The sequence below is a fragment of the Lithobates pipiens genome, unplaced genomic scaffold, assembly GCF_037356315.1.
Source record: "Lithobates pipiens isolate NorthernLeopardFrog02 unplaced genomic scaffold, aLitPip1_a1.2 Scaffold_22, whole genome shotgun sequence".
In the NCBI taxonomy this organism is placed as follows: domain Eukaryota; kingdom Metazoa; phylum Chordata; class Amphibia; order Anura; family Ranidae; genus Lithobates; species Lithobates pipiens.
Window position 1 is genome coordinate 103,446,257 of NW_027507784.1, and position 22,941 is coordinate 103,469,197.

General features: G+C 46.6%; 1 protein-coding gene across 1 annotated transcript in view; it reads right to left on the reverse strand.

Annotated features, from left to right (window-relative positions):
• The window catches only part of LOC143925685 (dynein axonemal heavy chain 11-like), a 701,866-nt gene that overhangs the window by 662,460 nt on the left and 16,465 nt on the right, over positions 1-22,941 (reverse strand). Inside the window, exons 4-5 of the mRNA XM_077450147.1 lie at positions 16,846-17,100; positions 13,175-13,344 (exon numbers count right to left, since the gene is read on the reverse strand). Coding sequence (XP_077306273.1) covers positions 13,175-13,344; positions 16,846-17,100 — 425 coding nt within the window. The remainder of the gene's footprint in view (positions 1-13,174; positions 13,345-16,845; positions 17,101-22,941) is intronic.

Genomic DNA, 22,941 nt, shown 5'->3' on the forward strand with positions numbered 1-22,941 from the left:
ACAGCGAGCAAATTATTACACCGATAGCAGGCTCTCTCCCCCAGCCTAAGACGGGAATCTACAAGCCCCTGGGGAAAGCCCCGGCGATTAGGTTGCACAGTGCCACATGCTCCAATCTGATGATCAAACAAATGACTAAACAGTGGCACGCTCATGTAATAATTGTCCACGTACAAGTGGTACCCCTTTCCGAACAAGGGTGACACCAAGTTCCGCACTATCTTGCCAGCACTTCCTATGTAGTCAGGGCAGTTCTCCGGCTCTACGTGACTATCTTTACCCTCATAAACCATAAAGCTCCATGTATAGCCTGTGGCCCTGTCACAGAACTTATAGAGCTTGACCCTGTATCTGGTGTGCTTGTTGGGAATGTATTGTTTAAATGACAAACGACCAGAAAACTTAATCAGGGACTCATCAATGCAGACAACTTGATGGGGAGTAAACAAGTCTGCAAAACGTTGGTTGAAGTGGTTTATGAGAGGCCGACAAAGTTCTTTGTAATTGAGGTGCATGAACCGCAAGATCTGCTCGTATCGTTTCCTGGACATGGAGTTATAGAACACGGGCATGTGGTCAGTCGGATGCATGGACCAATATGCCTGCAACGTCATGAATTTATGTGTGCCCATGTTGAGGGAAAGGCCCAGAAAGGTCTTAAATTCGGAAACCGTAACTGGTTTCCAATCTCTGGCAAGGGAAGGCAACTGGGGATTAGCGACGATGTGTTGACCAGCATATAAATTAGTTTGGTCCACAATAGATCTATAGAGATCTTCCATGAAATACAGCGAATAAAAGTCAAGTGGCGTAAAATCAGCTGTATCCACCTGAATACTGGGTTGGCCAGTGAATGGGGGAAGTACTGGTGCTGCAGAAGTGGTGGGCACCCAATCAGGATTGGCGAATTCTGCAGGAAGGGAACTATGGGAATGACGGGCCTGCCTTTGTCTTCTTCTTGGTGGCAGCGGGCACACTAGTGCTTGCCACCTCGCCAGCTTGAACTGCACTTATAGGACTCGCCACGTCACCACGTGATACTGCAGTGCTGGATGTACGTCCAGGGTGTACTAGGCCACTGGTGCTTGCCAGTTCACCAGAAGGATGAGCGGCTCTAGTACTCCTCTGCTCCATACGAGGGACCTGCGATTCTTGCACCTCAACAACATCAGAAGATCGGGGTCTGGTACACCTTACGTTAGCAGGGACCTCATCTTCGTCGTCAGAGCTATCTGTCATGGAGCCGCTGTCCTCTACAGGATCGTATTCTGAGCCTGAATCTGACAGATCAGTGACTTCCTCTTCACTATCTGTCATGCTCAGAAACATGTAGGCCTCTTCACTAGTGTACGTTCGCTTTGCCATTTTGGGCTCTAAATTTAGGGGTACACTAGTGAGACTCACAGGTAAAAAAGCACCTAGGCTGTCAGCGACTGTATAAAACGCTACCAAAAAAAACCTTAGCGATCACAGGGATCAGGCCTGACTCTGCGAACGGTGCCATTGTGCCGACGTACAGTGCCATGCGGCGGTCCTTAAGTGGTTAAGAGGTCCTGTCATGCTTTGTTTCTATTACAAAGGATGTTTACAAGGGACTGAAGGGGAGCTCACCCCTTCTTAAAGGTACAGGAGCACACTGAGCACCCAGCATGTAGCTCAATGGCTGCGAAGGTGTCAGTGAGTTGCCTGACCAATGATGCTTACTGCGATTGTCAGTTATAGATGGGGCAGAGGCATCTTTTTTTGTGTCATTGTGTTCTGGTAAAAGTTAAAAAAAGGGTATACAACCACTTTAAATTAAGACTGCCAGCTGTAAATAGAGTATCTTTTTGTGGACTCTGTAGGGGGTGCTGCTGAGCCAACCTACACCCAATCAAAAGAGCTTAGCAGCGGATGATAGGAATACTGATGTGTTTTATTAAAGCAGCAGACAATCCCTTAATACCTGTTTTTCAATCTATAACCATATTTACTGATGGCAATGTTTTACAAAATCAGAAACCTACATATTATTAAACGGAATGAAATTGTGGTTTAATATAGACTCAACATGACATAAATCAGATGACTGTATTGTTTAGAAGATTTAATGTGACCAATCTCCCTGCTGTATATCATAGCATAGGCATGTGTGGTAGCTACCTGATTGTTATCTTCTTGTGCATTAGTATAATCACGTGTTATAAACATAGCTCCATCATGGGACTCATTTTGGATTGTGAATAGATTTTGGTTCTGGTAGCTAAAAAAGAAACCAGACCGAGATTTTTATTTGCTTTAAACAATTCCTAGACTGTTTTACAACCATTTATGATAGGGCTAGCTCTGGCTTTCTAGATTCTGTTAATGACAGCTATGTGCAGAATCTGGCTTAAAACGTTTGTTAACCCAAAAAAAGAAAAACCAGATCCTGTTTCCTTAAAGAATGTCATACAGCACAGTGCTTGTGCTATATCATTTGGCCCCTGTATACTCTAAAAAAACTTGGCTGATCCTGCCTGGCTATACCCTTCCCTCTGCAAACAGACCATGATAATCATGGCTGCTAATCCCTGACATCGTGGTCCGTTTGCATGATTCCATCAGCCACAGCCCTGCTCTCTGCAGCTCTTGTGTGTCTGCTCTGTTCTCCTCCTCCCTCCTCTCCCTGCTTGTACCAGCGCTCGCCCCCCATTCCTGCTCCTCTCTTATCTGCTATTAAATCTTCTTATCCCCTCTGTACCTTAATAACATCTGTCCCTGTGTAATCTAAAAAATGCAACGATCTGTACCTTGTATGAGCGTGGCTCCTGCCGCTCAGCTGATTGTTGGCTCTCTCTCTCCTCTCTCCCCCTCCTCCCCAGCTGACGTCAGCGGGATGGCTCAGCCCTGCCCACTGCAGCTGTGAGCAGAGACAGAAGAGAGGAGAGGAATCAGCTGTGCGCCCGGAGCAGAGCTTATATCGGTACAGATCGGTGGATCATTTACATGGCACAGGCACAGGAACACATGTTATTAAGGTACAGAGGGGATAAGACTATTTGGTAGAAGTGGGTTAACAACCACTTTAAGGGAGTTTGGGGTCCATTAGACCTCTTTATCCCCACATCCATCCTAACTGTTATCTATCTCTGGCTTCTGCCAACCAGACCGGTCCCATGTGAACTGCTGCATCTGGCAACATGAGCAGTTTTATACAAATTTACACGTAGAATATATAAATACACTGGAAAATCAAATGCCAAAGAAGTACACATTCTTCATACTGGTGTGGAAGGGTGCAGAGACACAAACTACACTACACTACACTAACAGAATATGTCAAAAGGAAAATCAAGGCCACAAAAATCAAAAAGAATAGTGGGTTGCAAATGAAAGTACAACAAACCCCCAAAATGTCTTCAAATATTTGAGTAGTAAAAGGATGAGTTCTGACTATGTAGACTCTTTGCAAAAAAATTTGAATTGGTAACTGGGGACAAAGAGAAGGTACATTTATTAAAGCGGTATTAAACCCTAAACCAAAAATATAACATATTTCAGTTTACTAATTCTTAGAGGTGGTGGCTGCATTTTTTTAAGCTTATTTTTTCTCTGTTTTCACCTGATGTTCTGGCCAATAATGCACTGCCTTTATTAGAGTGTCTCTATTCTGGATGAAGGAGCACAGGGGCACCTTCAGACAACAGCATTATAAATCTGTGGGGAAGGGATTGTTACATAGTTACATAGTAGGTGAGGTTGAAAAAAGTCCATCCTATATGTGTGATTATATGTCAGTATTACATTGTATATACAATATAATACTGTGGTCGTTCAGGTGCTTATCTAATAGTTTTTTGAAACGATTGATGCTCCCCACTGATAACACTGCATGTGGAAGGGAATCCTTGCCGCTCTTACAGTATGGAACCCTCTACGTAGTTTAAGGTTAAACCTCTTTTCTTCTAATTTTAATGAGTGGCCACATGTCTTGCTAAACTTCCTTCCACAAAAATGTTTTATTATGGTCACCAGTACAGTATTTGTGAATTGAAATCATATCATATCCCCTCTCAAGCGTCTCTATTCCAGAGAGAACAAGCTCAGTGCTTGCATAACACTTTCCTCATAACTAACATCCTCCAGACCATGTATTAGCTTTGTTGCCCTTCTTTGTACTCGCTCCGTTTCCAGTACCTCCTTCCTGAGGACTGGTGACCAGAACTGGACAGCATACTCCAGGTGTGGCTAGACCAGAGTCTTGTAGAGCGGGAGAATTATCATTTTATCTTTGGAGTTGATCCCCTTTTTAATGCATGCCAATATTCTGTTTGCCTAGGACCCCCAGGTCCTTTTCCATCCTAGATTCCCCCTGAGGTTCTCCCCCAAGTATATAGATTGCATTCATATTTTTGCCACCCAAATGCATTATGTTACATTTTCCTACATTAAACCTCATTTGCCATGCAGTTTCCCACCCCATTAATTTGTTCAGATCTTTTTTTATAGGTTTCCACATCCTGCGGAGAAGTTATTGCCCACTTAGCTTAGTATCGTCTGCAAATACAGAGATTGAACTGTTTACTCCATCCTCCAGGTCATTTATAAACAAATATAATAATTATAAATAGTATTGGTCCCAGCACAGAACCCTGGGGGACCCCACTACCCACCCCTGACCATTCCGAGTACTCGCTATTTATTACCAACCTCTGAACTCTCCCTTATAGTCAGGTTTTCAATCCATGTACTCACCCTATGGTCCATACCAAGGGACCTTGTTTTGTACAGTAAACGTTTATGGGGAACTGTGTCAAATGCTTTTGCAAAATCCACATACAACATGTCTACAGGCCTTAGTTTATCAGCTGGGGGAGTCAATGGCTGAGAATGATCTGGATGTTCTGGTAGATCACAGGCTTAATAATAGCATGCAAAGCCAAGCTGCAGTTTCCAAAGCTAGCAAAATACTTTTGTGTATTAAATAGGTTATATACTCCAGAGAGAGAGACATCATTTTGACCCTGTACAAATCATTAGTAAGACATCACCTGGAATACGCAGTTCAGTTTTGGGCACGAGATCACAAAAAGGATATTGGAGATTTGGAGAGTGCAGAGAAGGGGAACCAAACTGATAAGAGTTAAGGAGCTCAGCTATGAGGAAAGATTAGCTGAAATGAAATGATTTTTTCTTGAGAAGGTGAGATTATGGGGGGGGGGGGGGGGGGGGGGGGATATGATCACAATGTATAAATACTAAGTGATCCAAATAGTGTTGAGGTATTCATGTTCAGGTCATTACAGAGGACAAGGGGGCACTCTTTATGTCTGGAGGAAAATAGATTTAACTTTCATATATGGAAAGGTTTGTTCACAGTAAGAGCTGTAAAGATGTGGAATGAACTCCCTCAAGAACTAGTTCTGGCCAGCTCAGTAGATTGTTTTAAAAAAAGAGCTGGGTGCATTCCTAAATGCGCAAAATATAACTGGATACTAATATTTATAGGTAATAATAGGTACTGACACCAGGGGTAGTTGCTCCAGGTAATATCCAATTGCCTCCTGGAGGATCGGAAAGGAATTTTTCCACTGATGGAGTGAATTGGACCATGCTTTCTTAGGTTTTTTTTTGTCTTAATCAGGATCAACTATGGGTAAATGACTGTGTGTATGGATGTTTTCTCTCTATTGGTTGAACTGGATGGACTTGTGTCAAATGTTTATTGACATCAGGGAGTAAAAAATAGTAGTAGCAAGTCACAAAAAATCAAGTATTTTTTTAAAGGATCATGTACAGCAAGCTGTTATTGCTGTTATTGCTGGCCTCTCCTCTCCTGCTGGCCACTACTTCTAATGCCGCGTACACACGATCGGACAATCCGGCGGACTTTGTACGGTGGACCTAGTCCGGCGGACAACCGGCAGGACTTTGCAGCGGAGGTCCGCCGAACTTTTCGAACAAGCGGACCTGCCCAAACACGACCGGACTTTTCCGGCGGACAAACCGCCGGACTATGGCGGGAGTCCACCGGACTTTTGAAATGAATGGACTTGCCCACACACGGAGAAAAGTCTGTTCATTTTAAACGCGGCTCCAGGTAGACAGAACTAGTGCAGGAAGTCAATTTCGCCACCTCCATTGGCGAGATTGACACCTCGCTGGCCCCGTCACCTGGTATGGACTTAAAGGGGAAGCCCTACGCCGACAAAAACGGCATGGGGTCCATATCAGACCCTTATCTGAGCATGCAGCCCGTCCGGTCAGGAAAGGGGGTGTGGACGAGCGAGCACCCCCCTCCTGAGCTGTACCAGGCCCTGTGCCCTCAACATGGGGGGGTGCTTTGGGGAAGGGGGACCCTGCGTTGATGTTAATGAGGACAAGGGCCTCTTCCCGACAACCCTGGCCGTTGGTTGTTGGGGTCTGTGGGCGGGGAGCTTATCATACTCCGGGAGCCCCCTTTAATAAAGGGGCCCCCAGATACCGGCCCCCAAACCCATGTGAACGAGTATTGGGGTACCATGATTCACCTGGTGAAAAAAAGTGTAAAGAAAAAAACACAGCACATGTTTTTAAAATAATTTATTGGACAGCTCCGGTGGTCTTCCGTCTTGGTGGATCTTTTTGCTGGACTCTTCCACTATCTTCTGCTAGCTCTTTTAATAGCGGTGGAGCCTGGATTTCTTCTTCATCGTCGCTGCCGCCGCCTGGGGTTCTTCTTCCGACTTCGGGGGTCTTGTCCCCCTCTTCGGTTCTTCTTGCTCTGCTATCTTCTTATAGCTCTTTTACTAGTGGTGGCCCGGTCTTCTGTCGCCGCCTTCTTCTCTTCTTCTGACTTCGGGGGTCTTGTCCTCCTATTCGGGGGTCTTTTCCCCTTCTTTGGTTCTTCTTGCTAGGCCTCCGCTTTCTTCTTCCAGCTCTTTTACTAGCGGTGCCGTGGTCTTCTGTCGCCGCCACCTTCTCATCTTCTCTTCTTCTTCCTCGAGATGTTGACTCAAAGCTCTCTCTGGCCGCAATGACAGGGACGCGTTGTGCGACGACTTATATAGGGACAAGAGGCGGGTCACCAGGTGATGTCACATGGTGACCCCGCCCCCTTATGACGTCCCAGTCCCAGCATCCTCTGAAGAAGAGAAAACGATAAGGCGGTGGTGACAGAAGACTGGGCCACCGCTAGTAAAAGAGCTGAAAGAAGAAAGCGGAGGCACGGCAAGAAGAACCGAAGAGGTGAACAAAACCTCCAAAGTCAGAAGAAGAGAAGAAGGCGGTGACAGAAGACCGGGCCAGCACTAGTAAAAGAGCTATAAGAAGATAGCAGAGGCCCAGCAAGAAGAACTGAAGAGGGGGACAAGACCCCCGAAGTCAGAAGAAGACCGCCGGACGTCGGCGGCGACGATGAAGAAGAAAGCGGGGCTCCTCCGCTAGTAAAAGAACTAGGAGAAGATAGCGGAGGAGTCCAGCGAGAAGACCCCCCAAGACAGAAGACCACCGGAGCTGTCCAATAAATTATTTTAAAAACGTGTTGTGTTTTTTTCTTTACACTTTTTTCACCAGGTGAATGGGTAGGGGTACATGGTACCCCAATACTCATTCACATAGGGTGGGGGGCAGTATCTGGGGGCCCCGGATTCCGATAAGCCCCCGCCCGCAGACCCCGACAACCAATGGCCAGGGTTTGTTTGGGAAGAGGCCCTTGTCCTCATCGACAAGGTGCTTTGGGGTGGGGGGGCGCTCACTCGTCCCCACTCCCTTTCCTGACCGGCCGGGCTGCGTGCTCGGATAAGGTTCTGATATGGGCCCTGGGGGGATCCCCACGCCATTTTTTTTCCGTAGGGCTTCCCCTTTAAGTCCATACCAGGTGACGGGGCCAGTGAGGTGGCGACATTCACTTCCTGAACTAGTCCCATCTACCTGAAGTCACGTTCAAAATGAACAGACTTTTCTCCGTGCGGGCAAGTCCATTCGTTTCAAAAGTCCGGCGGACTAGCACACAGACGGCTGGATTGTGTGCCGGACTGCCGAGTCCAGCAGACAATTTTGAGTCAAATCTTCTTTCTAAGTCTGCCGGACTTTTTGAAAAAAAAAGTCCGCTGGAGCCCACACATGGGTGGATTGTCCGTCAGACTCTGGTCCACCAGATAGTCTGATTGTGCGTACGCGGCATAAGAATCCAAATTTTATGGCTGTCTTACAATGGCTGCAAATCTTTCTAAGCCACTGACCTGGAATAAATAAACAGCAGTTCTGACTTCACTTTAACTTCTTTAATCTACATACAGTATGTGTCCCAAGTTAGTGACATACAAGGTATTAACCACTTGACCACTGGGCACTTAAACCCTCCTTAATAACCAGACCAATTTTCAGCTTTCTTCGTTACTTTTGGCCAAAATTTATACTACTACATATCTTTGGTAAAAAATAAGTACAAATTGGTGTATATTATTTGGTCTGTGTGACACTTATAGCATCCACAATCTATGGTGCCAATATCTGAAAATTGATCACACCTGATGTACTGACGGCCCATCTCATTTATTGAGACCCTAATGTGCCAGAAAAGTACAAATACCCCCCAAAGTAACCCTTTTTGTAAAGAAGACATTCGAAGGTATTTAGTAAGAGGCATGGTGAGTTTTTTGAAGTTGTAATTTTTTCCCACAATTCTTTGCAAATTCAAGATTTTTTTCCCTTTTTTTTTTTCCACAAAATTGTCATATTATCAGGTTATTTCTAACACACAGCATATGCATACCACAAATTACACCCCAAAATACATTCTGCTATTACTCCCGAGTAAATTACATAGAACCCCAAAACATTATATATTTTTTTAGACCCTAGAGAATACAATGGCAGTTGTTTGCACAGCAATTTTTCAAATGCGCTTTTTTTGGAAAAAAAAAATAGTTTTGTGCTTTAAAATAAACAAAGCAGTAAAATTAGCCCAATGTTTTTGCATAAAGATGAAGTTACGCCGAGTAAATAGATACCTAACATGTCACCCTTCAAAACTGCACACACTCGCGCAATGGTGCCAAACTTCGCTACTTAAAAATCCCCATAGGCGACGTTTTAACATTTTTTACTGGTTACATTTTTTGAGTTACAGAGGAGGTCTAGGGCCAAAATTGTTGCTCTCGCTCTAACGTTTGCAGCGATACCTCACATGTGTGCTTTGAACACCATACTCATATGTGGGCGGGACTTACATATGCGTTCGCTTCTGCATGCAAGCACATGGGGACAGGGGAGCTTTAAAAATCTATTTATTTTTTATTGTTCATTTTACTTTATTTATTTTAGTTTGACCCTTTTTTCCCCAAAAATAAATTTTTTGATCACTTTTATTCCTATTACAAGGAATGTAAACATCCCTTGTAATAGGAATATGGCATGACAGGCAGGGGCGTACCTAGAGCATTTGGCACCCGGGGCGGATCCTATATCTGGCACCCCCCCACCATAAAATGTAAAAACACCCACCGTGTCCCCTGCATACCTCTGCATCCTTCAATATCTTTTTGTCACTACTGTGTACCCCCCCCCTCCACAACTGCACCTCTGGACCCCTTTAAATTACAAAGCACCCTGCACCTCTGGACCCCTTTACATTACACAGGACCTTGCACCTAAGGACCTCTTTACATTACACAGTCCCCTGCACCTCTGGACCCCTTTACATTACACAGCAGCCTGCACCTCTGGACCCCTTTACATTACACAGCTCTTGTACCCCTGGACCCCTTTACATAACATAGCACCCTGAACCTCCTGACCCCTTTACATTACACAGCGCCCTGCACCTCTGGACCCCTTTACATTACACAGGACCTTGCGCCTAAGGACCTCTTTACATTACACAGCAGCCTGCACCTCTGGACCCCTTTACATTACACAGCTCTTGTACCTCTGGACCCCTTTACATAACATAGCACCCTGAACCTCCTGACCCCTTTACATTACACAGCCCTTGTACCTATGGATCCCTTTACATTACACAGCACCCTGAACCTCTGGACCCCTTTACATTACACAGCACCCTGCACCTCTGCACCCCTTTACATTACACAGCCCCTCACAGCTCTGGACCCTCTGCATGTTACACAGATCCCCTACAGTGCGGACCCCCCTCCCTACCATACAGACCCCCATCTACAGTGTAGACCCCCCTACAGTACAGAATCCTCCCCTACAGTGCAGACCCTCCTACAGTACAGACCCCTCCACCCTATAGCGCAGACCCCCCCCTACAGTGCAGACCCTCCTACAGTACAGACCCACCCCCCTACAGTACAGACTCCCCTACAGTACAGAATTCTCCTACAGTGCCGAATCTTCCCCTACAGTGCAGACCCCCCCCCCTACAGTGCAGGACCCCTTCTACAGTGCAGGACCCCCCTACAGTGCAGGACCCCCCTACAGTGCAGAAACCCTTCTACAGTGCAGGACCCCTTCTACAGTGCAGGACCTCCCTACAGTGCAGACCCCCCTACAGTGCAGACCCCCCTACAGTGCAGGACCCCCCTACAGTGCAGGACCCCTTCTACAGTGCAGGACCCCCCTACAGTGCAAGACCCCCCTACAGTGCAGGAACCTTTCTACAGTGCAGGACCCCCTACTGTGCAGGGCCCCTTCTACAGTGCAGGACCCCCCTACAGTGCAGACCCCCCTACAGTGCAGACCCCCTACAGTGCAGGACCCCTTCTACAGTGCAGGACCCCTTCTACAGTGCAGGACCCCCCTACAGTGCAGGACCCCCCCTACACTGCAGACCCCCTACAGTGCAGGACCCCCCTACAGTGCAGGACCCCTTCTACAGTGCAGGACCCCCCTACAGTGCAGGACCCCCCTACAGTGCAGGACCCCTATAGTGCAGGACCCCTTCTACAGTGCAGGACCCCCGTACAGTGCAGGACCCCCCTACAATGCAGGACCCCTTCTACAGTGCAGGACCCCCCCTACAGTGCAGGACCCCCCCTACAGTGCAGACCCCCTACAGTGCAGGACCCCCCCTACAGTGCAGGACCCACCACAGTAAAGAACCCCCCTACAGTGCAGGACCCCTTCTACAGTGAAGGACCCCTTCTACAGTGCAGGACCCCCCCTACAGTGCAGGACCCCCCTACAGTGCAGGACCCCCCCTGCAGACCCCCCCTACAGTGCAGGACCCCCCTACAGTGCAGGACCCCTTCTACAGTGCAGGACCCCCCTACAGTGCAGACCCCCTACAGTGCAGGACCCCCTACAGTGCAGACCCCCCTACAGTGCAGGACCCACCACAGTAAAGAACCCCCCTACAGTGCACAGCCTCCCCTAAGGACCCATAGTGTACCTGGAGCCCAAGGCAGCGGCATTGCAGGGTGGAGGTGCGAGCAGCACCCGAGTGAAGTGTCACCTGTCGGCTCAATGATCCGGGACCCAGCGCAATAATCCCCTTCTCTCTGTGGTCACGTGACTCACGTCGCGCCGTTCTGATCAGTCTCGGGCAGCGGCTGTCACTTACAGCCGAGCAGAGTGAAGCCGCCTCTCCCTCCTTGTCTACACAGTGCTGTGCATGGAGGAGGGGGAGGCGGCTTCACTCTGCTCGGCTGTGAGTGACAGCCGCTGCCCGAGACTGATCAGAACGGCAGCGCGACGCGACCACAGAGAGAAGGGGAGCCGGGTCCCGGATCACTGAGCCGGCAGATGTCACTCCACTCGGGTGCTACCCGCACCCCCCCCCTGCAATGCCGCCCACTGCCAGTGCCTCGGGCTCTCTCTGTGTGGGCTGCGAACCCGAGGCACGGCTGTCTGACACTTCAGTTGCGGAGGGGGGGCGCTGGCCTGACACCCCCCCAGTGTGTGGCACCCGGGGCGGCACGCCCCCCCGCCCCCCCACTTAGTACGCCTCTGATGACAGGTCCTTGAGTCAGTAGAAGCACCAAGGGGCGGCGGGAGGGGGGTGTCCCCTCTCGCCTCCCAAAAGGACGATCGAGCAGTGGAACAGCTGCCATGATCATTCTTATGGTGTAGGGAATCACCAGCTGAAAAAGATGATATCTGAATGATGCCTGTAGCTGCAGACATCATTCAAATATCCCCGCACAAAGTCAAGGACGTCATATGACGGCGGGCAGGCGGGCGGGTGGTAAGTGGTTAAATGCTTTTTTTTTTAACACAAAGTTGTCCATTTATACAATATTTCTAACACAGAGCATATACATACCAAAAATGACACCCCAAAATAGATTCTCCTACTCCTCCTGAGTACGGCGATACCACATGTGTGAGACTTCCACAGCCTGGCCACATACAGCATGGCCGAGCATGGCTAGGTATGACTGAACATGGCCGAGCATGGTTGGGTATCACCGAGTATTGCAGGGTATCCCCGAGTATCGCTGAGCATGGCTGAGCATGGCCGAGTATGGCTGGGTATTGCAGAGTATGGCTGGGTATTGCAGGGTATCACCGAGTATGGCTAGGTATTGCAGGGTATCACCGAGTACGGCTGTGTATTGCAGAGTATGGCTGGATATTGCAGGGTATCACCGAGTATGGCTGGGTATTGCAGATTATGGCTGGGTATTGCTGGGTATGGCAGGGTATTGCTGGGTATGGCAGTTTATGGCAGAGTATTGCAGGGTATTGCAGAGTATTACTGGGTATTGCAGAGTATTGACAGGGTATTGCATAATATTAGCAGGATATTGCAGAGTATTGCTGGGTATTGCAGAGTATTGCTGGGTATTGCAATTTATTGGCAAGGTATTGCAGAGTATTGGCAGGGTATTGCAGGGTATTGCAGAGTATGGGCAGGGTATTGCAGAGTATTGGCAGGGTATTGCAGAGTATTGGCAGGGTATGGTAGAGTATTGGCAGGGTATTGCTGGGTATTGCAGAGTATTGGCATGGCATTGCTGGGTATTGCAGAGTATTGGCAGGGCATACACAACACCGGTTGTTAAGTGGTTTTAAAGACAAAGGTATCCAGGAAAATTTGGTTTTCAGAAGGATGTTAGCAACTGATATTTCATTACAGTTTGTAATCATGTGATTGGGCACCCAAAAACAAATGTAGGATAATAAGTATGGAACACCTCAAGGTGCCAGTATTTGAGGGCATACTTGTTTTACAACACCTCAATGAGTTCATTTTAACCACATTTATAGGAATATGTTTAATAGGGTGTTTTCAACTCAAGCTGTAAAAAAATTATTATTAGGTTACCTGCATGTAACAAGATTTAGTAAGTGGTCCTTAAACATGAAGCTCCATCTTTTGATAGCATTCATGAGTGAGATTTTGAATGGTTTCATGTCAACCAAGAGCCAGCCATTAAAAGTCCTTTCATTTTCAAATCTTTCAACTTCACAATACAGTGACTCATAAATGTTGATCTATAGAGAAGAGATAAATCAATTATGAACAAAAGTGTAACATTAGTTTCTGGTACCATAGACAGGTATTAGAAGGATCCTTAGTTAATTAGCAGTAATGTCTACTTTTGTGGACAGCAGGATCTCATTTAGCTGTAAGGTACATGGTGATGGAACCTGAAGTGTAGAGGAAGGCCTCTCTTACAGTTGTGCCTCAGGAGCCCTGGTAGAGTAACGGGGACCGCCATAGCAGAGAGCGTGACATGAGTGTCTAATAAGCCTTCTGCTGGAGAATGCTGATGAGCATCAGGATATGCAGAAACAGCTGGCTGGTAGCACGCTGGCAGAAGAGCAGAAACTGAAGACGGCACAGCTATTGCTGGATCAGGTGCAGGAAGAATGGCTAAGGAAAGGTCAGACAGCCGATGTCAGCAACTAGCAGGCAGAAGAGACAGACACAGGTGGCAGGCAGAAGAGAGCTCATAAGTTTGGCCGAGATCGGTAGCAACAAGGCAGATGAGCAGAAGGATAAGGCAGAAGCATAGACCAGGGGTAAGCTAGAGGTCAGTGCAGGTAGAGTTCAAGCAAAGTCAGTAGCAGATCGAGCGGCAATGGGTGAGCAATACAGGAACAGATACACAGATGCTTCAGGAACTTAGTAGACAAAACAGCACTGACACAAGGCACTAGTGCAGTTTAATTAGCCCGCCTGGCACCAATGCGCACTTGCGCATGTGCACATGCGCGAATCTGTGTGTGCAATCACAAAGGCACACATGTACACACTGAATGGTCCTGAATAGGTTTTACAGGAACCATGCACCTGTGCACATGCATGCATCTTCCCTGACATTAACTGAGTGTTAACCATATTTGGATGAGAATGAGTATGATGTCAACAGCCCAGAAGGTAATAAAGAGCAAGCTTGGATGAGTTCCTGTTCAGCCTGCACAGCTGGAGCAGTGTTGTATTAGAGCTGAGGAGTAATGCATGCATACATTTTAGTAGTACTGTCTGCAACCCAGACTCTGCAAAGGCTTTGGTTCATTACTAAATGCATTTTTAGAAGCACTATCCTAGCAGATTTTAGGTATTCAGCAACACTAATTACTTGCTGTGCACTGCATTTTTTAAACTTGGTCAATATTAAACATAGCCAATATGTAACCAAATATGTAACCAAATATGGAGTTCATGAAGACAGTGAACATACTAAGTTCTCCATTAACAAAGGCTAAAGATTCCATAAAGCCATGTTTGGTTGAGAATGGGAGGATGACTACACTCTAGCAGATAATCAAAAGAAGGATTGGATGAGTTCCTGATCAACCTGTACAGCTGAAGCAGTGTTGTAGTAGAGTCGAGGAGTTATACTGGCATACATTTTAGTAATACAGTCTGCTAATCAGACACTGCAAAGACATTGGTTCGTGACTAAATATATTTTAGAACCACTGTTTTAGAAGATTTTAAATTCTTACCAGCACTCTACTTATTGCTTAATGTGCATTATGATTTTTTTAAATGAACTAATGCCGCGTACACGCGGTCAAACTGTATGACGTACTTAGTCTGGCGTACTTTCCGCCAGACTGTCCGTCGGACTTTCCGAACGGGCTACTTGCCCACACACGGCACTTTATCAGCGGACTAATACGGCGTACTAAGTCCGCCGTACTATCCGCCCTACTTTTGAAATGAACGGACTCGCCCACACACGCGGAGAAAAGTCCGCTCATTTCGAGCGCGTCTCCAGGTAGGCGGGGCCCGCGAAGGAGACGTCGCTGGCCCCGCCGCCTGGTATGGACTTAAAGGGGAACCCCAACGCCGAAAAAAATCCGCGTGGGGGTACCCTCCAAGTCCACAGCAGACCCTTGTCCGAGCACGCTACCTGGCCGGCCAGGAAAGGGTGGCGAGCGAGCCACAATGCCAGGGACGCGCTGCGCGGCCACTTATATAGGGACAAGGGGCGGTGTCACATGGCTTTATGTCACATGGGTTGGTGTCACATGGTGACCCCGCCCCCTTACGATGTCATAGTCCCCATGTGACATCAACCCATGTGACCAACCCATGTGACATAAAGCCATGTGACACCGCCCCTTGTCCCTATATAAGTGGCCGCGCAGCACGGCCCTGGCATTGTGGCCGGAGAGAACGTCGAGTCAACATCTCCTGGAGAAGAAGGAGAAGAAGAAGAAGAAGAAGAACGGAAGGCGGCGGGGGCGACAGAAGACCGGGCCACCGCCTGTAAAAGAGCTATAAGAAGGTGCGGTGGCCCGGCAGAAGAACCGAAGAGGGGGACAAGACCCCCGAAGTCGGGAGAAGAGGCCGGCGGTGCGGAAGAAAGCCGGACTCCTCCGCTAGCAAAAGAGCTACAAGAAGATAGCGGAGGAGTCCGGCGAGAAGACCCCCGAAGACGGAAGACCCCCGGAGCTGTGCAATAAAGTATTTTATCTCGTGTGTTGTGTTTTTTTTTTGTACTTTTATTTTACAGGTGAATGGGTAGGGGTACATTGTACCCCATACTCATTCACATAGGGTGGGGGGCCGGTATCCGGGGGCCCCCTTATTAAAGGGGGCTCCCGGATTCCGATAAGCTCTCCACCCGCAGACCCCGACAACCAACGGCCAGGGTTGTCGGGAAGAGGCCCTTGTCCTCATCAACATGGGGACAAGGTGCTTTGGGGTGGGGGGGCCGCGCGGCCCCCCCTTCCCCAAGGCACCCCCCATGTTGAGGGCACGCGGCCTGGTACGGCTCAGGAGGGGGGGCGCTCGCTCGCCCCCCTTTCCTGGCTGGCCGGGTAGCGTGCTCGGACAAGGGTCTGTTGTGGACTTGGGGGGGACCCCACGCCGATTTTTTTTGGCGTTGGGGTTCCCCTTTAAGTCCATACCAGGCGGCGGGGCCAGCGACGTCTCCTTCACGGGCCCCGCCTACCTGGATACCCGCTCGAAATGAGCGGACTTTTCTCCAGGCGGGAAAAGTCCGCTCATTTCAAAAGTACGGCGGACTGGCATACACACGGCCGGATTGTCCGCCGAAATGCGAGTACGACGGACAGAATTTCGAAAAAACCGAAATTCTTAGTACGCCGGACTGCACGCTAAAAAAGTCCGCTGAAGCCCACACACAAGCGGACTGTCCACTGAAATGTGTTTCGGCGGACTAAGTACGCCATACAGTCCGCTCGTGTGTACGCGGCATTAGTCTATATGCAACCAAATATGGAGTTCATGTAGACAGTGAACATACTGAGTTCTCCATGAACAAAGGCTAAAGATTCCATTTACAACATCCATCATACTCCTGCTATTTCTTGAATGTTCTTCTTCATTTAATGCCAATTACGCAGAAGAACAGGGGTTATATACATTTTGGTATATGATGGTTTTCCAGTTAAAACAGAAAGATGATGTTCAGCTTCAGGGCGACGGTTAGCCGTGTATATCGGCAAGAAGACATAATATTTTCCACTGGATGACAATTCAAATTGAGTCATTTTGTTTCAGCGGCGCTTTACCTGTTTCTTGAAGTGCTCTAACTGCGGTGCACATTCCTGCAATTCATAATCTGCATACAATTCCATCTCTTCGGTGCTAAGAAACCGACCGTACTGGAGGAACTGCTTCATGAATTCCGTTTTATCATCCGTCCACAAATAGCTGTACTTTTTAAAGTGTCTCTGATACTCTTTCACATTAACAATGGTCGAGTGCACCCTTCTCATAATTTCTCCATGCATTTCTTTCAGCTCCTCCATCTCATCAACATCCAGCTACATGAAAGAAATAAAAATGAGCTGTATGTGATAGACTGTGATTATTGTTCCCTATAAGGAGAGAAATTGAGAAAAGCCTTGGGAAGGAAAAGAATAGGAATAAAAGAAAACAAAGTTCTCAATTTGCGAAGTGGTGGAGTGTTCAGCCATGGCTCATATAGGTTATGGTGGCTGCATTTCAAGCCAGGATAGTCTAGCTTATAACTATTAGCACTTTGTGCTGAACTGATTGGTGTTTAAAGTGTTTCTGCTGCTCATTCTTCTAGTGGGTACTAGCACATTACTGAGCTATCCGTTTTAATTCTCATGTTGATTCTGTTAATGTGCAATAGCATTTTCAGACCTCATGTACACAATCAGACATCAAAACTGGTAACCCTTCACCTATTTAGCACTCCCTGACCTCTGGGCTGAAGAACAACTGATATACATTCTCAATAAAGTATTTTCTTCAATCTGAACCACAGTAAAATAGATGTATGCTGCAGTGTTTGTAGGTGTTGAAGCTGCAACCCATGGTTTCATTATTGCCTCTCCTAAGTAGAGGGCAGCATATCCCAACACCTTATACTTATAGGCCTCATACACACTGGACATTTTTACAGCTTTTTTGGCTTCAGGTGTTTTTTTTTATACAGCCAATAAACTCCCCAGCATGTTATTCTATGTTATTCTATGTGCCCATGCACAGATTTATCAGAATTTTTGGCAGGGGCGTTTTCTGGCTGGAAAAAAACCCCAGAACTAGTGGGTATAAAGAGGAGTTTTTCAGATGTAAAAATGTACTAACTATGAATGCTAAAAAAATTCTGAAAATGCGGCTATTTGGTGTTTATGAGCATTCTTGAGCCATACGTTTTTGTGGGAATATAGTTTTGCTGAAATACGCTGAAAAAACTCTACCACAAAAACACAGCAAAATTCATTCTACAGCTTTCTACAGCTAAAGCTACTGGCATTTTTATAATGTTCAGTGTGCATGAGGCCATATACTCATGGGTGCGTCTGAGAACATCACTACTTCATTAAAACAGGTAAGAAAAAGGGGTTACCAGATCCCCAGACAGCTGAAAAGCAGTCTAAAAAGGTATAGTAGGCTTAAGTGAAAAAGCGAAGCCTTTAGCAGATAATCCTCACTCCCTGTTTGCATTTCAAGACTTAAATTGTCACTAAGCCAACATCATAAAAAAACTGTCAACAAATGGTGTATTACATGCTGTTCATACTCACTCAGTTACTATGTGATTGGTTTTCTGTATTTTGTAAAAAACCTGGTTGATTCTGCTGCCAACTATCTCCACCTTCTGTTCATGTCTCCAACACAGCTAGTGATTTTGCAGCTGTGGTGGCAACTTCGCACATGCTCAGTTTTCAATGAGTTTCCTTGCTGAGCATTTCCTCCCTATCACATCTGAGCAGCCCATGTGACTATAGAGTCACACCTGTGGGTGTATACACAGTGTTAAATGAAAGCCCACCCACCCTACTACTAACCACTAACCAGCTAAACACAAAGGGGGTGGGATGTTACATGTAGATTAATGAAAGAATTGCCTCCCTCTTATTCTAAGACACAGGCTAGAGGGGCATGACACAGCCTGTGACTGGTCGACAAATAATAAAGATTTGATTTCAAATATATACACAGTGTCTTGAAAAAGTATTCATACCCCTTGAAATTTTCCACATTTTGTCATGTTAGAACCAAAAACGTAAATGTATATTATTGGGATTTTATTTGATAGACCAACACAAAGTGGCACACAATTGTGAAGCAGAAGGAAAATGACAAATGATTTTCAATTTTTTTTACAAATAAATATCTGAAAAGTGTGGCGTGCATTTGTATTCTGCCCCCCTGAATCAATACTTTGTAGAACCACCTAGCGAAGTGAAGCGAAGCGAAGCTGCAATTACAGCTGCAAGTCTTTTTGGGAATGTCTCTACCAGCTTTGCACATGTAGGGAGTGACATTTTTGCCCATTCTTCTTTGAAAAATAGCTCAAGCTCTGTCAAATTGGATAGAGAGCATCTGTGAACAGCAATTTTCAAGTCTCGCCACAGATTCTCAATTGGATTTATGTCTGGACTTTGGGCCATTCTAACATGTGAATATGCTTTGATCCAAACCATTCCATTGTAGCTCTGTCTGTATGTTTAGGGACACTGTCCTGCTGAAAGGTGAACCTCCTCCCCAGTCTCAAATCTTTTGCAGACTCTAACAGATTTTCTTCTAAGATTGTCCTGTATTTGGCTCCATCCATCTTCCCATCAACTCTGACCAGCTTCCCTGCCCCTGCTGAAGAAAAGCATCCCCATAACATCATGCTGTCACCACCATGTTTCACTGTGGGGATGGTGTGTTCAGGGTGATGTGCAGTGTTAGTTTTCAGCCACACATAGAGTTTTGCTCTTAGGCCAAAAAGTTCAATTTTGGTCTCATCTGACCAGAGCACTTTCTTTATGATGTGCTTTTTATGCTGTGCTTTTGCTACGACCCCCACATGGCTTTTCACAAACTGCAAACGGGACTTTTCATGGCTTTCTTTTAACAATGGCTTTCTTCTTGCCACTCTTCTATTAATGCCACATTTGTCGAGTTACCATGGGCCTCTTGGCTGCTTCTCTGATTTAATGTTCTCCTTGTACGGCCTGTCTGTTTAGGTGGACGACCATGTCTTTGTAGATTAGCAGTTGTGCCATACTCTTTCCATTTTCGGATGATGGATTGAACAGTGCTCTGTGAGATGTTCAAAGCTTGGGATTCTTTTTATATACTAACCCTGCTTTAAACTTGTCCTCAACTTTATCCCTGACCTGTTTGGTGTGTTCCTTGGCCTTCATGATGCTGTTTGTTCACTAAGGTTCTCCAACAAACCTCTGAGAGCTTCACAGAACAGCTGTATTTATACTGAGATTAAATTACACAAACGTGGACTCTATTTACTAATTGTGTGACTTCTGAAGGCAATTGGTTCCACTAGATTTTAGTTAGGGGTATAAGAGTAAAGGGGGCTGAATACAAATGCACACCACGCTTTTCACATATTTATTTGTAAATAATTTCGAAAAACATTTATCATTTTCCTTCCACTTCACAATTATGTGCCACTTTAAAAATCCCAATAAAATACATTTACGTTTTTGGTTGTAACATGACAAAATGTGGAAAATTTCAAGGGGTATGAATACTTTTTAAAGGCACTGTATTTGTATACCAATTTAAAACAGTTTATTGATATTATTTATTTATGCATACTCTGTATTACAAAGGCTTTTTTTTTTTTTTTTAACATGTAACTAGCAGCAGAGGACTAGAAGCTCCTCTTGCTTATGTTTCCCTACAGACAGGCTGGGAAAGATCTGGGGCATGTGATACCTGTATATTACATAGGAATAATGTACTTTAAAAAAAAATAATTAAAGTGCCATCATCCACATACAGAAATAGAAGGAACGATGCAATTTAAATGGTGTTTGTTTAGATTCCCTTTAACCACTTAACAACCGCCCTATAGCCGAATGACGGCTACAGGGAGGTTTCTTAACTCTGGGAGGCCGTCATATGATGTCCTCCCAGAATTCCGCTCTCGCGCGCCCCCTGGGGCACGCACTCGAGAGCATCCGTGACCGCCGGGTCCACAGGACCCGGCGCATCACGGATCACGGTAAACGGCCGCTCATAGCGGGCGTTTACCACGTGATCGCTCTGTCAAATGACGGAGTGATCACTTGTAAACAAACCGGCGTCATGTTATGACGCCGGTTCCTCCCTCCCCCTCTCTGTACCAATCAGAACAGCAGAGGGGGAAGAGATCGGTGTCAGCAGCGATGTGGGCTGCATCTGCAGTGCCCACATCGCTGCTCACCGAAAATTAACCCCTCAATTCCCTGCCAATACTCTGCAATACCCTTCCATTACTCTGCATTACTCTGCAATACTCTGCATTACTCTGCAATACTCTGCATTACTCTGCAATACTCTGCAATACTCTGCAATACTCTGCATTACTCTGCATTACTCTGCAATACCCTGCATTACCCTGCAATACTCTGCAATACCCTGCAATACTCTGCAATACCCTGCAATACCCTGCAATACTCTGCATTACTCTGCAATACCCTGCAATACTCTGCAATACTCTGCAATACTCTGCAATACCCTGCAACACTCTGCAACACTCTGCAATACCCTGCAACACTCTGCAACACCCGCCAATACCCTGCAACACTCTGCAATGCTCTGCAATACCCTGCAACACTCTGCAATGCTCTGCAACACTCTGCAATGCTCTGCAACACCCACCAATACCCTGCAACACCCACCAATACCCTGCAACACTCTGCAATGCTCTGCAACACCCGCCAATACCGTGCAACAGTCTGCAATGCTCTGCAACACCCTCCAATATCCTGCAATGCTCTGCAACGCAATACTCTGCAATGCCATACTCTGAGATACCCAGCCATACTCTGAGATACCAAGCCATACCCAGCCATAGTTGGTGATACCCTGCAATACCCAGCCATAGACACCCCCCCCCCCTCCCGCCGCCCTCCGGTGCTTCTACCGACTCGCCAATACGATCAAATCCAGAATCTTTTTTTTTTTTTCAGGCTTCCCAGCTTAGAGGTGAGATGCGGGGTCTTATTGACCCCATATCTCACTGTAAAGAGGACCTGTCATGCCATATTCCTATTACAAGGGATGTTTACATTCCTTGTAGGGATGAGCTTCGAGTTCGAGTCGAACTCATGTTCGACTCGAACATTGCCTGTTCGCCTGTTCAGCAAACAGTGAACAATTTGGGCTGTTCACAGCAAATTCGAAAAGCCGGAACACCCTATACAAGTCTATGGGAGAAATCTAAAGTGCTAATTTTAAAGGGTAATATGCAGGTTACTGTCCTAAAAAGTTTTTGGGGACCCGGGTCCTGCCCCAGGGGACATGAATCAATGCAAAAATAAGTTTTAAAACGGCCGTTTTTTCAGGAGCAGTGATTTTAATAATGATTAAAGTGAAACAATAAAAGTGTAATATTCCTTTAAATTTCGTAGCTGGGGGGTATCTATAGTATGCCTGTGAAGGGGCGCATGTTTCTGGTGCTTAGAACTGTCCCTGCACAAAGTGTCATTTGTGCAGGAAAAAAAGTCTTTTAAAATCACTTGCGGCTAAATTGTCGGCTCCCCGTAATACAGAGAACACTCAATGAGTGTTCTCTGTATTAGCCGACAATTCATTCATTCATTGATAAAAAAAAAAAAAAAAGCGTGGGGGTTCCCCTAAATTCAATTACCAGGCCCTTCAGGTCTGACATGGATATTAAGGGGAACCCCGTGTCAAATTAAAAAAAAAATTGACGTGGGGGTCCCCCTAAATATCCATACCAGACCCTTCAGGTCTGATATGGATATTAAGGGGAACCCCACATCAAATTTTAAAAAATTTTTTACGTGGGGGTCCCCCTAAAAATCCATACCAGAAGCCAGGGGGTTCCCCAGTGACGTGTGGGTGACCCCACCCCCTCTGATGTAACGCAGGTTTCCGTTACATCAGAGGGGGTGGGGTCACCCATACGTCACTGGGGAACCCCTGGCTCCCTTCACCAGCGTCAGAGGGGGCGGGGTCAGGTGACGAGTGGCCCCGCCCTCCTAATATAAGAAACGTCAGCGCTGGGATCTCCGCAGTCTCCGCAGTGGAGACAGAAGAAGGATGTATGGACAGCGCTGGACTGAGAGATACCCCGTCGCTGGATATGATCATCCATCGCTGGACCCCGGAGATCCGTCGCTGGATAGCAAGAGTGGATTAGCACCGCTGGAATCTTTTTTTAATTT